Source organism: Neltuma alba, unplaced genomic scaffold (assembly GCF_004799145.2).
Source record: "Neltuma alba isolate B1F8T4 unplaced genomic scaffold, ASM479914v2 tig00000365_pilon, whole genome shotgun sequence".
NCBI classification, from domain to species: domain Eukaryota; kingdom Viridiplantae; phylum Streptophyta; class Magnoliopsida; order Fabales; family Fabaceae; genus Neltuma; species Neltuma alba.
In genome coordinates, this window is record NW_021632021.1 from 11,387 (window position 1) to 28,611 (window position 17,225).

A 17,225-nucleotide genomic window follows, 5' to 3' on the forward strand; every position below is an offset into this window, starting at 1 on the left:
AGAGCTCATAGATCAAGTATAGAATCGTGAAAGCATAAACACGAGGATGCGTGTCAGGGATAAAGGAGGATGGGTCATGGAATGTTTCGATACCGGCATGCCACAACAGACAGCGGAGAAAATTCTTCATTTGCGAGCAAGACGAGGACTTGATTATCTGGAAATCTAACTCTAAAGGGGAGTTCACTACTTCTAGTGCCTATTAGGCTCTAGCTAAACTACTCTGCGAACCCCGAAACAGAAAGTTTTGAAAAGGAATATGGAAGCCCAGAGAGAATGATATTTTTTATTTGGAGAGCTTCCCACAACAGACTCCCAACACTTGAAATGACAAGCAAATGGATAAGACTCTCAAGTAACTTCTACATTTCGGACTGGGGTGTTATCAACCTAAAATATAAAATATATCTAATCTTTCATTCACAAATCATAAATGATTTATGTTATGAATTTTGGATAAGACTTAGTTTTTAGTTAGTTCAATAGAGAAAGATAATGTCTTTTTTCCACTTAGTTCAACTGGGAAAGATAATGTCTTTTTTCCCACTTAATATCAACCCGTCTCTAGAAGTCATATTGGGTATAAATTATTTTAGATCGAGTTCATTTTTTTCCATATAAAGGATTCAAGCTTGAGACTTTATTATTTACTGAACACAGAATGTTGCACCATTTTAATTTTGATAAAATAAAAATAGGGATGATAGCTCGGATAGTCAACTTTTATTAATTCAAATTGACAATTGTCTCTTTGCACTTAGGTTGGAACGAAGAAGTATGCTTAACAATTTCTCACTTCAACTGTACAAAAAGGGGAAAAAATCCTGAGATAAACTGCTAAGAAAAGTTAGATAAAGCCAACAATGATTGCATGATGCATCCAATCAGCAAGGTTAATGATAAAATGAATATTCCTTTTAAGTATGCTTCCTCTCTCTCTCTCTCTATGCTCTGTGTGTGTGTGTTGTCACAAGAGGATTAAAACCTTCAAATCATCGACCTCTGACTGCTTGTTATAGAGCAGAAGAGGTGCCTACCTTCATAATACATATCTCATATTGACTATTATACCTTTTATATATATATATAAATATATGTGTATATATATATGTATGCGTGTGTGTAATGTGCGAGTAACACTTGGGGAAGAAAAGCATATACATAAAATAAATGAAGTAAAACTAATAAATAGAATTCTGTTGACAATGATTCAAACAATCTGGGACAGTTGGATATCACTTTCTCTATTGTCATAGGACTCCACCCCGTGTTTTAAATCTTGTTCAAGACTTTTTTCCGCACTTTTTTGCGGTACTCCAAAAAAGGCTTTCTTAAAAACTATAGCAATAATGAAGAAAAAGGACAAAACAATAAAGAGAGTGACAATACCAAAACCTTTGGAAACCCCCAGGACAGTATATATGCCTGTCCCAAATGCCGTGATCATGAATCCCATTGCCACCATGGTTAAATACCCACAATTAAATAGTAGGAATTCAGAGAGTTCCTGCTTCGCATCCTTCTCTTTTGCTAGAGCTGATGAGAAAAATAGGAAAAAAACAACAGAAATAGAGAGAACAAATGAGAGAGAGTCTGTGAGAACAAATGCTATGAAAGCTGCATTATACTCTAATATGGGAGAACCCTGATGTTCTCCTTCTTGAATCAATCCCCCAGGCAACGTAAATCCTGCTGCAAATGTTACTGTTGCAATTAAAGTTGCCACTACAGAGAGGGTGGTTGCCATTCCAGCTAAACGATCTTGATCATTTGTCTTGTATTTTTTCGATACACCATTTGTTTTATATTGTTTCTCCTCTTCACCAACTGCTAAATCATACCTCTTCTCTTGTTTCTTCTCTTTAAGGTGCTTATCCAGAACCCGTCCTCCTAGCCTTGCTCCAATAGCTCTCAATTCCTTTAACATTGTGTTCTGCACCTTGTAACGCATAAAAGTCTTTCATCTTTGCATGAACCTTTAATTAGATTCAACTTATAAATGTTAAATAAGTAAGTTGCATTCACTAATGTTCTATATGATCAATGCAATTAGATTAAACCAAATCAAACTAGTGCAAGACCTATTAAAAGACGTCATAGCCTTGATTAAAGCAATACGAAATCGAATAGCTCGGTCTCTTAGCTTACCAAACTTGAAGAAGAATGGTATGTGTCAGTATTAAGGCTTCATTATAAAAGCACTCGTTTAGAGTGTGATAGCTGAAAATTCAAATCGAACAAAATTAATACATGAATATTCTAATTTTTTTTTTTAACAATAACTTAAACACATGGCATATCTATATTGTCTTTTATTCTATCAATCTATATTATAAAAGTACTGCTCTTCATACACTCTAAAAGAATTGACTTTTAGTAACGACAAAAAGTTGTTACCAAGTGGCCGCTATAACGACTATTATTGATACACATCAGCGACGACAAAATGAGTCACTGCTAAAAAGTACTTTTAGCTCCCACACTAGTAAAAACAGCCATGGTTGAAGATTATCTTTAGGCGTGACATTTGTTGCCACTGAAAGTGGCATAAAAATGATGCCATGTCATCACCACACATCACCCTGCTACATCACCCTCACGGCATGACACCACATCACTTGCCACCCCACTTTCAGTTTCTCACAAGTTGTCTGCACCCAAGTTCGAACCTGGAACCTACTTGTTATAATGTGAGTGTTGTTACACGGAAGCTGAAATGAAACCCCACCATTCGTGATAGAAATTCTATTGTTAACATCATGTATTCATAATGTATAAATCTCTATTAATATGTGTGATGTAAATAAATCTAATAATTAAACACATGTATTTAAGTTAACACGCGCGCGCACACACACATATATTAATTTCTATATTAAAATGAAATCAAATATTAAATTATATATTAATATAATATTTAAAACATTCTTTTATATAATTAATGTAAAATCATGATTTTAATTTCTTATGTCATATTTTTAATATTCATATAAAATATTAGTGAATGAGTTAAAATATATTTTATAGATATAAAGATAAAGTTTTAATATATAAAAATAATTAAAAAAATTGTATTGCATACTTTTTGAAAACATTATTGATAAATTTTATAATATGTTTTTAATTCTTATGATGTTTATTTTTAAGTATAAATTAGCAAAAAATTAAATATTATATTATATGATACGTATTATATTTCAAGATACTATTAAAAAAAATCATTTAGCATTATATAAATATATTTAAATATATTATTTCGACAAAAAATGTGATTATATCTAATATATCTATAGGATTATCTTAATTCAGGTGTGAGAGGACATAAAAATCTCATTTGATTTAATATTTAATTGTGTGGATGTATCATTTATTTTGAATTAAAGTATCAATTTATGCATAAAATTTCCATGAAAATAGAAACTCACTACCTTATTTTATTTATTTATGATAAATAACATATTTCATATTTTAATATGTCAAATAATATATCGAAACAAAAAATAAAAAAAAATTATACCCATTTTTCATAAAAACAATTGTAGTTAAAAGTCTTACCTTTGGGGATGACTAAAAAATATCGTTGCCATCTAAAAGTATGATCTTCGGTGGTGACAGAAAAAGTCGTCACCCAAAATATGAGTTTTATCAGTAACCGTAAAAAATCACCGCTGAAAGTATAGGTTTTAGTGGTGACTCAAAATGTTACCACTAAAAGTATTGTCTCTTAGCGAAGACAAAAAATACTGCCGCTGAAAGTTTAACTTTGAGTGGCAACTTTCTGATAGCGTACCTATCAAGACTTTCAATGGCAACTTCAAAAGTTATCATTGAAAGTGTTATTTTCAATGACAACAAAAAAAGTCATCGTTGAAGACTTTCAGCGATGAATTTTTTTGTCACTTTTGAAAGTGTGTTTTTTTTTTTTGGTAGTGATAGCATGGTATTTAGGAAAACTAGAGGCGTGCATGCAAATGCCCAAAATATCAAAATAAATCCTTATATTGTGTCTTCTTTTTTATTTTTTAATAACTAGCTAGATGTCATTTCTTGTTACCTCATCAGCTGAATTTGGGGGCACAACATCAACAGCAACATCGAGAGCAGTTTGACCATATTTATTGCATGCCATTGTGTCCACTTTTGGAAATTGTAGGTCCAGAAGAGGATGATAACGATTCCGTTTGGGAGCTTGACGGGCAAGAAGGTGAAGTGGTGTGTTCCCATCATCATCTTTCTCATTGCACAAGTTGCTTAGCGGTGTATCTTGTATGATTTGTTTTAATAGTCGTAGGGAATGAGTTTCTCCCATTGTAATGTAGTGCAGAGCATTTAAACCCTTTTCATCCACCAATTCATAACAATCTGGACAATAGTTTAATACCGTTCTCATCTTAACTGAATCTGCAAGTGCTGCAAAGTGAAGAGCCGTCCTTCCCTTGTTATCCCTCATGTATGCCGTGCCTCTATCTTTGCTTACCAACAATTCTAACACCGTTGGACGTGCACAAAGTGCTGCCAAGTGAAGGGGAACCCAACCATTTTCATCTGCTTCTTTCGCCGCTAATAAATTTCTTGTCAACAACTTCCGCACTTGTCCTGTCATATATAGATAACATCAAATCAAACACCATCCATTTCATCTAAAAATAATTAGCTACTTTCTCACATGAACACTTTTCAAATTTGAAGTGTTAATTTCAATCGTAACTATCATAATTTAATTAAAATAATCAGTAACAATTCTGTTAAATTATTTCAGAGAGTTTATATCAGTTGTTATTTCATTTTTTTTTAAAAGAAAAGTTAGTTTAAGCATGTTAGTTAATTTTGGTTGTTGTCGTTTTATTCCTAGGAAATTAGGTATATAAATGAAAGATTAATTATTATAAATGATAAATTACAAAGTCATAAAATAAAATACCTGTGTCACCATGAAGGACTGCGGCATGCAAAGCATTTCTGCCATTAGGGCCATTATATTGTGGTGAACTACTCTGATCCAATATTTTATGTACCATGTCCCAATTTTGTCTCTCAACAGCAATATAAAGTGGAGTCTCATCATCAACATTTTTACCAAAATATGTGTGATCTGGTTCTTCCTTTATCATGACATCCACCACTTCATTGTGACCGTAACGAGCTGCTTCGTGCAAGGCCGTGTCCTTCCTATTATTTGTTGCTCTTATAAGCCTTTTTTCAGTTCCAACTTCATAAATATCAGAGTCTCTAGCACAAGCAATTAATTTTTTCACTATTTCATGATGTCCATATCTTGCTGCTATATGAAGTATGGTATCACCCTTCCCATTGGTCTTCAAAAGAAGTGCACGACACATATGTAAAACCTCTTCCACAAATTTCTCTGAAACACTGTCAGTGTACTTCGTGAAGTGTATATGAAGGATTGTATTTTTATTTGGGGTTAGTATGGACTCAATTGGCTCACCCTTCTCTTTAAAGAGATTGATGTTGCCTTCCACTGCAGCTTTGTGAAACTCAGGTTTCATGCCTGTAATTGTGACAATTGTGTAGTTGTCGGGATCAGAAACAGGTTCTACTGTCGTGATTTTGGTGGCTTCTGTCTTGCTGAAGCTAGCATTATCGGCTGTTATCTCCATCCAACTCCTTTTTCACTGAAACTGTTTATAAAATCCCTCAAAAATGAAACCTCTGAATTTTGGTTATGCCAGACAATATAACTATATGCCGAATATCTCTCTTTCTTCTTCCTTTTTCTTAAAGTCAAGTTCTATATTTTTGGAAACACTAAAACAGACATAGATAATGATAATTACGGATGAAGGATTGGATCTGTGGCGTGTGATTTATCATACCCATGGAATATTAATTATTTATCCACTGCATGGGCGAGAATCAAGTAAAATTGAGTCAGCCTTGAGTCCTTGACCTACTGCCAATTAGATGGATTAGAATTCAAACATAAAATTTGGCTTCTTGCTGCTATAAGAAATGTACTGTCCCTATGGATCTGAAATTAATTAATCCCACACTAGCCAACATATACATTTTCAGCTATGACAGCCACGGCACCACAGCTTTTGTAACTTAAAATAGGTCCAAATGTTCCAACAAGAATAAAAGTAAGAGCAAGAACAAGGGCAAAAAGAAATAATGCAATCTTCTAAGCAATATCAATAAAGCAAGACATAGAGCTACATCAAACTGAAAAACCATGTGATCTTATTTTGTGTAGATGTAATATAAGTAGTTAAGTACCTTAAAAATAGCTGTTGAGGGAGCCTTGTAAAAGGGTGAAACAGTAACTCTTTACTTCTTCAGATGAATTTGTGGAAGTAGTGTGAGTGAGGGGGAGAGAGTTGAATGAGAAAGAGTGAAATTGTATGGAGTGGTTGAAAGAAGGTAGAAGAGTAAAGTGTATTGAGTGGTGGTTGAACCTATAAAGAAACAAGGACGAGAGCAATGAGGGTTTTATCATTTACTTTTAAAGGAAAGGTAAGTGGGGAGGAGCTATATCTTATCCTAATCTAATCCACAACAACTAACTCCGAAACAGTTCTGTTTTTTGATAGGTCAGTAACGAATATCGTCAAAACACAATTCTGACTTTTAAGCACAAAAAGCCGGATATATCGTAATGTACAATGCTGACCACAAAAATTAAAAGAATATCCTTTGCTTTTAATTTGGGTAATATTGGACCAGTGTCGGCACATGGCATGAACCTATTATAAGGGTCCTTTGTGTGGTGGAGGTTTGAGAAAAGAGAAGATAATTGAGAAATAGCTCAAGCATAAGATCAATGCAGTTGAAGTTAAGGCCAAATGATACAGTATAAAAAAGGCCAAAATAAAAAACGCTGTACAGTATAATGGGATTTAAAATTTATTTAGTGCATTGACTCAGAGCATTTTGAAGAGATCTGGCAGAGGTAATTGATATATACATGAACAACGTGACACCACCCTGCAACGATCGAATTCAAATTGTGTAAAATATTCACACCAAGACATACAGCTTTAGGAGTTGCTTTTAATTACTGTGAGTTCTCCTCCTAACGATGGAAGGACTATTGTCATAAGTCATAGCTAGGCTTCTCGGGACAACCTTCGGAGGAGTATAATATAACAATAACCATTGATGGGGTTTCTTTTAATAGATTCTGTGGGCGAAGCCAAATTTTCTACCAGGAATAACTGTGCAGGATACAAGTTTTGACTTTGAACCCCGTTTCTTTTATTTCTCACTTCATCTTCAGCCTCCTCCTTGTAACTAGCCAATGCTGGTTGGCTCAAAAGAGGGCTGCAAGAATCGCCATCCCCCAAAAACTTCGCATCTGATCAGGACTTAAAGCGGGTCTGGGTGATTATGCCACCTGAAATGAGCTTGTAACTCAGCACATACGTAACAAATATGGCTCGATGTAGCAGCATAAAACTTACTGTCGTCCCACTTGGCCACAAAATTTAATGACATTTCGGATGATGAAGGGCAAGCATCACAATTAGCATGATTTCAGAAGGTAGTTCAGACAGCATTTTACGCCGAACAACATAGCTGCAGTCAATTATAAAGCTACTTTTTGGATGATCGGGGCTTGTTTGAATTAACATTGGCAAAAGTGACTTTTATTTTAACTGGGATTTGCAAACTCAAGTTGAGATAAAAGTTAATTAGCATAATGTAATTTATATTTGGATAGGCTTTTATTAACCCAAAAAAAAAAAAAAGTTAGTTTGGCATAAACTTGTTTGGATGATATATTGAAAATCAGTTTTAAAACATTCACATCTAAACAAAAGCCAAAGGCCTAAAGTCAAAGGAAATTTCTTCATCTTCAACTCAACTTTTATTGAGAAGCTCTTTTTCTCAGAAGCCATCCCAAACATCACATGTTGAGCCAAAGCGGCTTTTCAAGGAAGAAAAGTCAGTTTGGCATCACATAACTTGGAGGCCAAACATCACACAGAACACATCATTAATGAATCAGTTCTGTTGAACTGCTTTGAGCAAAAGGGGTCTAATATAACAACACAAAAGCTGAGATAATCAACATCAGTATTCAATATATGATGCAACTATTTTAAGAAGTCATCTTGACCATAAGTTAATCAGACACCAAGCTAGAGATGAACCAGCAATAGCCAGACATCACACACACACACAGATATATATATATATATATATATAAACACACACAACACAAATTCAAAGAACATGTCAAATATTATATAACCTCTCCCGGCATTGCACCTCCTTTGTCCATGATCCCTTTACAAAGTTTAGGATTCAGAACTTTCTGGCAAGCATTGAACATCAGTTCTCCTGGGGAGACACAAGGCTGTAAAAACAGTCACAAATTCCCACCTCCAACTCTAAATATAAGATCTCCTTTTAGGACCAGAGGTGGTAGTTTACTGTAATCAACTTTTCAATATGTTAGCAAACAAGCTAGTGGAAGAATCTCGTTATAATTTTAATTATCATCAATATGTTGCTCTTTAGTACTATACAAATTACACCAAGACTATTGCAGGAGTGAAACTAAAATGTAACAGTAAAGTGATAGCCACTAGTTAAGAGTATTTAGGGGATAATCAGAGAAACGGTAAAATAAGCACATTAATTTTATTTTTCATTCCCATTTTGATTTTGATTCCCCCTTCATTTTAGCCTCTTTTGTTAAAAAGACATTTTAATACTACTTCTAATCCTTAATATAAAACCTAGTTGACTAATTTGGGAAAATTAAAAAAGTTACTAAATTATGATAAATTATTTATATTCATCGTTTTTATCCAAACTAATTTGTCTTACTTATAAATTGATATTTATAAATGTAGAAGAATCTCCAACAACACTCAACAACAATAAAAAGCAACATCTAAGTTACAAAATAAATAACAAGCACAGGAGAATATACATTTTAATATGGCATGAAAATAATTCACCTTGCTAACAACTATATAGTCTACTTGTCACATCCCGAAAATTAAGGAGTGACTGGCACAGAATATGATAGAATTCACATTCCTTAAGCCTTAAAACATATAAATAATTACGTAACATAATCATTATAACTTCATTCACAATATCATGATTGATATAATATTCTAGGACATACATACACCATTTCTGATTCATTTATATATATATATATATATATATAAACATATTCCTTATGATCATAATACCAACATGTCAACTGAAAATAAGGATCTTGCATATAAGCTACATGAAGCATCTAAGTTATAAAAGTAATTACAAGTGTAAATTTAGATTTCCATGGATTACCAATTCCTCCAAAAAAATATCTCCAAGCTTGATTAGCAATGAAATCCCTTATGGTTCAACTAGAGATGTAGGGTCAGTAGTGTTATTTGAGGCCAAAATTGGTTTTTTTTTTTTCCCCTTTTGTGAATAACATCCCATAAATAAAAATAAGATAAACACATGATGAAATAACAAATTATGCAGATATTATTTTGTAAAATGATTTACTAATGATTTTAGATTTTTGAGTAAGCTATTTAGACATAAAAGAAATTATATAAAGAACTTCATGATATACAAGAATAACTAAATATTTAAACAACTTATAAAATCAGATCATGAAATAGTGTGAAAAACCCTGCTCAAGTGAGGACCTCAACAAAATAAGCAACAAGCGTAGACACATAGTCCACAAGGGCAAGTAACCATCAAGCGCGATCAAAGCCACGAGTACAAATGTGGCAACAATGCCCACAAATATCCAGCGAGCTCATGTTAACCATGGCGCACCCATACAAATGCAGCCAAAACCATGAATAACAAGTGCAGCCAAAGTCACTAATAACAATGCAGCCAATGCCATGAATATGAGCGCAACTGAAGTCACAAATAACAAGAGCAGTCAAAGCCACGAATAACAAGCATAGCCGAGGTTACAAATAACAAGCGTAGCCGAACCCACAAATACAAACACGACCGAAGTCACGAATAACAAGCATGGCCAAAGCCACAAATAACAAGCGAACTTGATATCAAACATGGCACCCCAAGGGCTATCAATACTGCTGTTAGTAACCAGCAATATGTATTTAGTCCTCTCAAAAATGTTTCAAGCATGCATAGGGTCAATTAGCCACTTGCAACAGAAAATATATTTCTTTAATAACAAAAGTTAGTAAAAGATATATAATAAAAGAAGACCCCAGCATGAAGTTTTACAAAATCTCAATTGATTTCTTTCAAGTTCCATCAGTCAACAAATCCTTTTAAATTAATAAGGGAAAACCATATTGGAGGTACCTGTATTTTTTGTAAATTTTCAATTTGGTACCTATGTGTTTTTTGTTCTTAACTAAATCTTTAATTTTGCTCAATTAACATCATTAATCCTTATATGGAGACTAAAAATGCCAATAGAACAAAGTTATAAGAGCTAATGTAGCTAAAAGAAAATAAAATTAAATGTTTAATCAAGAGGAAAAAACACATAGATACCAAATTAAAAATTGAGAAAAAGTAGAGGTACCTATGATATGGTTTTCCCAATTAATAATAGCTCACATAAAAAAAAAAAAAAAACATTTCACAAAATCACCTTGAAAGATTTCTATTAAATTTTCATGCATAAAGACTTGTAAAGACTGAAAAGATATAAAATAATCAAGTAGCTAACCATAAATAAAATTGTTATTTCATTTGAACATTCAAATCTCAAGAGCAAATGATATAATTCCAACAAACTCGCTTTCAACAAGTATTACTTAAAATTGATAATATAATTTTAAAATATGATATATTGAAAAACCATATCATTTATAAAAATATCATAGGATGCTGTTTACTCACCTGCTGTGCTCCCAACATATACATTGTTTCAGTTTATACAGTTATGATTTAAGTTTGCTCCTCATTCTCCCCAATGTCCTAAAATCAAAACGTTTCTCCCAAATAAAAACTTATACAAGAATTTCCATAACAATTCATTCAATGTAACTTTGACTAATTCATCCTAATAAGTCTTTTTTTTTTTCCCTTCCTCTAAACTTCAAAGTAGAAGATAACAAATTTATTTATTTTAGCATTCCCCCATTCTAAACCCATACCAAGTCGGTGCATATAAAATATACATATATATATGTGTGTGTGTAAAAGTTTGAACAATATTCCTAGCTTTCTATATTCAGCATAAAGAATTCACAACTTTGCTCTTCAATTTCAACAGTTATTAATACATTGAGAGCACTTAAGGCCTATTCCAATCAAATTCTTCTCCTGCACATATTCACAAACACCTTGTGGCATTCAATTTAAAACAGTAAAGCAACATCATAGCTCATCAATTACAACCACACATGTTCAAGTATCCCAATAATTTCCTAAGGTTTACTCAAGCATAAGCAAAATTGATTTAAGACAGCATCTCACTTTATAACTACAATCAAAAATTACACTCCCAAACACCACGGTAATCTCTTTAAAGTTCAAAAGTTACAAAATTGATTTCAAATCCTTCCCTTTTTCTATAAACCTCCGAATTTAATAAATTCAATCAGTCAACATACTAGCTCCTTCCCTTTTCCTTTAATCAGTAGCCAAAAAAAAAAAAGCAAAGAGAGGATTCGAGCATAACACACATATAGAAACAGTGTATAAGAGAAGGACAAAGTTCGCACTCACCCACGCTCAGCCGCGAAGCAGAGAGAGACAGAGATGGGTTCAGCAATGAAGAATCAAGAAAATGAAACTAGTCATGAGAAGGAAGCCATCGTAGACGAGCGGAGAGCAGCGACGACCGAAGAACCGCAATGATGGTGTCGATAAGGGAAGAAGGAGAAACTTGACCGAGGAGGACGACGCATCAGCACTAGAATGTTGAAAGGGAGAACCAAGAGCAGCTGCAGAGACTCGATGAGCACCTAAATGCCCACAAACATACGACGTCGTTGAACCCCAGATTTCCTCGTCCCGTATTCCCAGTTTCTCTCTGCATCCTACTCTTGAACACCTGGCACCGTTACCTCGTCCCTCCTTTTCCCTTTTTAGACTGTAATTTGCTTTATTTTAAAAAATTAAACATTGGAATTAATGGCTGGATAAAGCAAAATTTTTATAAGTAGACTAAAATATACATTTAATCTTTTAATTTTATATAAGGTTTCAATTTGATTTCTTAACTTTAAAAAATATATTTTAGTCCTTTAACTTTAGAATTATTAGTGAAAAATAATGATATTGACATCTTAAATTTTGATAAAATGTTTTCAAATGCTAATATATTAAGTTTAATTTTTAAAACAACTATGATTATTACAAAAAAATTATTATTTAAGTCTAACAATTCTAAAGTTAAAAGACTAAAAATATAATTTTTAAAGTTAAAAGATCAAATTAAAACCTTATATAGAATTAAAGGAAACCTATATTCTAGCCTTTTAAGTAAAATCAAAGGTTCAAATGTATTAAATAACAATAAACGGATTAAGTGACATAGGACACGCTGAACTATATTTCTAGCAACATATAGTATCGTAAAATAATTTTGTGTACATTAACAATCAATATTTTAAAATAATTTTTGGTTCAATATTGTTCTTAAAGTATTTTTATCAGTGGCAACAAGTGGTTTAAACTTATGATGCTAAGTGCTACCCAAAAACTATTTTAAGTCAAACAATTCCCAATTTAAATTCAACTCTCAAAAAAACATGTCAATATAAATTCAACTCTCAAATCATACTTTCACAATTCAAGTCAAACAATTCCCACAAGGCATTAAGAAAAGACATATCAATAGCATTATAAAGTTCTCAAATCATATAAATACACATTTTCACAATTCTCTCATAAACACACATCAACATATATAATGAGTGAAAAGTGGTTACCTCTCGCTGAAACAAGGACAAGAAATATATCATAAGAATTTCCGGGTTCAAGTCACAACTCATAAGTGGTCTGCACAACACAGCACAACCACAAAGTCAAAACATAACTACTTAAGTGGGTATGTACAATAATTAGAGATCCCAATCCTCTAAGTACTCAAATCTCACCATAGCCACAAATCAATCCATCCAACACTAAACTTGGGACCCCAATAGCACAAATAACTCCTCTATACCATTCACTAACCTCAAAGTATGCAATTCAATCAGAAATCCCAATTTCACACTTAGCCTTCAACTTTAAAAATACCCATTTGAGCAGTTTTAGTTCTATCAACAATCTAAATTGATTAATCAACAATTCTAACTCATATTAGCATGACCAAATCATCAAAACTTATTTCCAATATCTACATTATCATTATCCATCAAAAACTTCAAGAAATCATAAACCTAACCTCAAAAATCTTCAAAACTCCAAATACAAGAAATCTAGATTGATTAAACACTTAATCTAACCCATCTAAACCATTTAAACTCAAATTAACCGGTCAAAGTTTACCCCAATTTGAAATCCTCAAGAAACCTCAAGATCCAACTATTCAAAAATCTAAAAATCTAAGAGGAAAGGGTAAAAAAATAAAGTCTAGGAAGCTTACTTGAGTGTTAAGAAGCTCAAAAATACTCTTTAAAGGCCAAACAATGAAGCCCTAACAGAGCCCAATCAATCTTCTTCCTACTCCCCTTTGTTTTTGGTAGCTGTCAACTGGTTTATAAAAGGGTTAAGGTGCGCCCAGCACCTCGAACTATTTTCCCAGGTGCATCCAATGTCCTAAAGTAATTTTTGGTGCATCCAGTGTCCCAAACTAATTAAAACGGTGCATCCATATCCCGAGCTAATAGAAAAGTTAAGTTTGACCATTAGTTGACCGAAAAATCTGACATGGCGGACACGTAGGCGTTTGATGTGTATTATTTTGACAAGTTAAGGTGCACCCAACACCCTGAACTATTTTTCCATGTGCGCCCAGTGTCATAAAGTAATTTTTGGTGTATCCAGTGTCCCAAACTAATTAAAACGGTGCGTCCACATCCCATGCTAACAGAAAAGTCTCGTTTGACCGTTACCTTATTGATTCAGCTGAAGGTTGATCGAAAAATCCTACATGGCGGATATGCAGGCATCTGATGTGTATTATTTTGACTGAAAATTCAATTTATTTCCTCCTCTTCTAACATTTATGTTCTGCCAGTTTTAAACTTAAAAAAAAGAAAGACCACCGATCCACCCTCTTAAATCTTGGTACATGTACCACCCATTCAATCCCATCCTCATCTTTAACATTTTATCCCATTTCTTCCACCACTCCGATTTGAAACCACAACCGCTGTCACAGCACACTTCCATCTTTATCTCTGTCAACTCCTCATCCGACTTGCATTTGCTTTCCTCCTCATAGAACACAGTAAACTTTCCCTTAGTCACTCCATCGATATCATTGTCACCTTCTAAGAAAACACCCGCCGCCACAAAGCTCGTCTCGGGAGCTTTAGTCAAAATAATACACATCAGACGCTTGCGTGTTCGTCATGTAGGATTTTTCGGTCAGCCTTCAGCTGAATCAGCAAGGTAACGGTCAAACGAGACTTTTCTATTAGCCTAGGATGTGGACGCACCGTTTTAATTAGTTTGGGATACTAGATGCACCAAAAATTACTTTAGGACATTGGGCGCCCATGAAAAAATAGTTTAGGGTGCTGGGCGCACCTTAACTCGTCAAAATAATACACATCAGACGCCTACGTGTCTGCCACATCAGATTTTTCAGTCAACTAATGGTCAAACTTAACTTTTCTGTTAGCTCGGGATATGGATGCACCGTTTTAATTAGTTTGAGACACTGGATGCACCGTTTTAATTAGTTTGGGACACTGGATACACCAAAAATTACTTTAGGACATTGAGTACACCTGGGAAAATAGTTCGGGGTGCTAGGTGCACCTTAACCCTTTATAAAACCAGATTTTGATGCATTCATTACAGTGAACATCTAGCAAACAAGATAATTAACATTCTATTTTGTTCACTACAGTGAACATCTAACAAACAACACAGACAAAAAGGGCCGACTTCAAAAATTCATATCTAGCTTTATGGATGTCCAAAAATTACAAACTAAGCTTCTTTAGAAGGCTTGAGATGTCTATTTTCCAATACAAAATGGATCACTTAAAAGTAAGATCATTTGGCCCTTGAAAATGCCCGACTTCCAAGAGTACTCAAAAAGGTTTAGAGATATGGCCTCCAACTATCAATCTTAGTATTTCTAAGCCTCAAACTTCCAATTTCAACTACTTAATAGCTCAATTTTTCTTGCTAGTCAAAGCTTAATTAACTCTAAACCTCAAATTAAATTTTTGGATGTCATAGCATGTATAGACCAAATTCTAATAAAGCCAAGGCTAAACATGACTACTTATAATTTATACATTCATCTCAATATCTTCATATATGCTATATGTAACATTCTAATTTTTATTCCTATGATTTAAATATATTTGAAAAAGAAAAATTAGTTCATGATAAATGAAATTTTACCATGTAATTACTTGAGTAAAGAGGATTTACCGAAAACGTGATTTATTGAAATAAAAGGATTACAGAAAACATTTTTTTCAAAAGGGTTGTAAACCTTAATTGTCTCAATTATCACATGGGGTCCTTAGGTGTAATACGCTCCTAACTATATTACATGTTGCAGAAAATGCGTTTTCCTCGTCGTCCTCCCTCATTTTTCTCCTCCTTTAAGCTTTAGTATTTATTTTTGGTAAGTAAAACTACTCCTAATCACAAAATTTCCTTTATAAAAATTATTCTACTCAACTAGATCTACCTAATGGGTATATAATTATGGTGATTAAAGAAAATATTAGGATTCAGATATGGAGTAAGTATTGAATTTTGAGAATAGATGACCATAAAAATTTAAAGGTAAATGAGTCGTTAATTTTAATCGGTTTATATTTGTCAATTTGTTGCTTTTAGAACTTTAAATTAAATTTTAATTGAAAACCTTTTGTTTCATATATATATGACACTTATACCGATTAAATTTGAGTTAAATAATTTATTTGCGCTCTTTGATATATTATTAAGATTTTAATTAGTTTAGAATGTTGAAAATACTAAGGATATATTATTAGAGAAATTTTGAAATTTGAAGCTTAACTTATAAATTAAGAATTTTATACAATTAAATAAAATAAAATTTTAGGTAAACTTGTGGTTTAAATGATTGTTTGCGGTGAGAAAAATTTTAAATGATGTTAGAATAAATGATTGAGAATTTTAATTTAGAATTAGAATTATGGGTAGTAAATATATATACTAATAATAAGTTTTATATAATTAAGTTATTTATTTCTATATATTAAATTGTATCTATATTGTTGTGTAGATTATTTTGCGTTTCGGAGTTTGTAATTTGTACTCTTATTTCTCAAGTAAAGTTAAACTTCAAATTGAGGTAATCGAGATTAATTTATTTTATATGTATGCTTTGGATCGTAAAGTGTTTACTATGCTTTTATTTTCTCAAATTAATTTGTCAAAGTATGTCTATGAATAAAGTATATATTTTCTCATATAACAAATTTTGGTAAAGTAGAAAGTATGTCGATCTAATTATGCATGAGTTGTCTTTTATTAGAAATTCTATTTTCTTGTTTTGTTGAATATGATATACTAATATTATGTTATTAAAAAAATGAAAATCTGTTGTACATTGTTTAAAGAGCTTTGATATTTTTAATTTATATCGTGACTATGCATGAAGGTTGAGATTTATTATGTGGTGGATAATTGTTCTTAAAGTCTACACAGCATGCTTACACTACTAATTTCCATGGCCCATAATTGAGATAGAACTCTTAGGTAGATACCTCTTACACTATAGTCCATGCTTGGGCGCCTTAGGTGTAGGAGGAGCCCTTTCACTTGATATGAGTAGGGTGAACTTTGGCCGGGTTGCTTAGCACATAAGGTCTGGGTCCATGTCAAGGAGTCATAAGGAGGAGTATGGTGATGGGAGGGCATATTTCATTGTGTTGTTTCAATAGCAACAAGGTCTCCCCAAAGGTTCCCTCTTGGCTGAAATTCATGAGTGTAGGAGGGTGTATTTGTAGCAATTTGATTAATTCTTAGCCCTTAAATTTCAACAAAATTATAAGGGATAGGTGGAAAAATCCTAGCCCTCCATTTTTTTCCAAAAATAATGGACAAATCCTAAGCCTCAAGAACATGATCTTGTTACTTGTCCGCATGATGTCATGGTGATGATGTCACATGCTTATGTCATGGCAAAA

General features: G+C 33.0%; 1 protein-coding gene and 1 long non-coding RNA gene across 10 annotated transcripts; both read right to left on the reverse strand.

Moving 5' to 3' along the window:
- Positions 1-1,140: 1,140 nt before the first annotated feature.
- Positions 1,141-6,632, reverse strand: LOC114725846 (ankyrin-1-like). 8 transcript variants are annotated; one of them, XM_028912811.1, is made up of 5 exons: positions 6,241-6,632; positions 4,922-5,642; positions 4,055-4,596; positions 2,149-2,220; positions 1,855-1,933 (listed from the first exon to the last, which is right to left on the reverse strand). In XM_028912811.1, exons 2-4 carry the CDS (start codon positions 5,619-5,621, stop codon positions 2,191-2,193), a joined length of 1,272 nt encoding a protein of 423 aa, XP_028768644.1. In that variant the 5' UTR covers positions 5,622-5,642; positions 6,241-6,632; the 3' UTR covers positions 1,855-1,933; positions 2,149-2,190. The 8 variants fall into 8 exon arrangements, with proteins under 8 accessions (XP_028768510.1, XP_028768281.1, XP_028768458.1 ...); XM_028912874.1 differs by having other exon boundaries at positions 1,857-1,939; XM_028912677.1 differs by lacking the exon at positions 2,149-2,220 and having other exon boundaries at positions 1,141-1,933.
- A 210-nt stretch (positions 6,633-6,842) lies between these two features.
- LOC114726356 (uncharacterized) lies at positions 6,843-11,896 on the reverse strand. Of its 2 annotated transcripts, none has more exons than XR_003738504.1 (2): positions 11,649-11,896; positions 6,843-7,357 (listed from the first exon to the last, which is right to left on the reverse strand). It is a non-coding gene; the product is annotated as an uncharacterized LOC114726356 (long non-coding RNA). The 2 variants fall into 2 exon arrangements; XR_003738502.1 differs by lacking the exon at positions 11,649-11,896 and adding an exon at positions 8,219-8,425.
- Between the last annotated feature and the right edge of the window lie 5,329 nt (positions 11,897-17,225).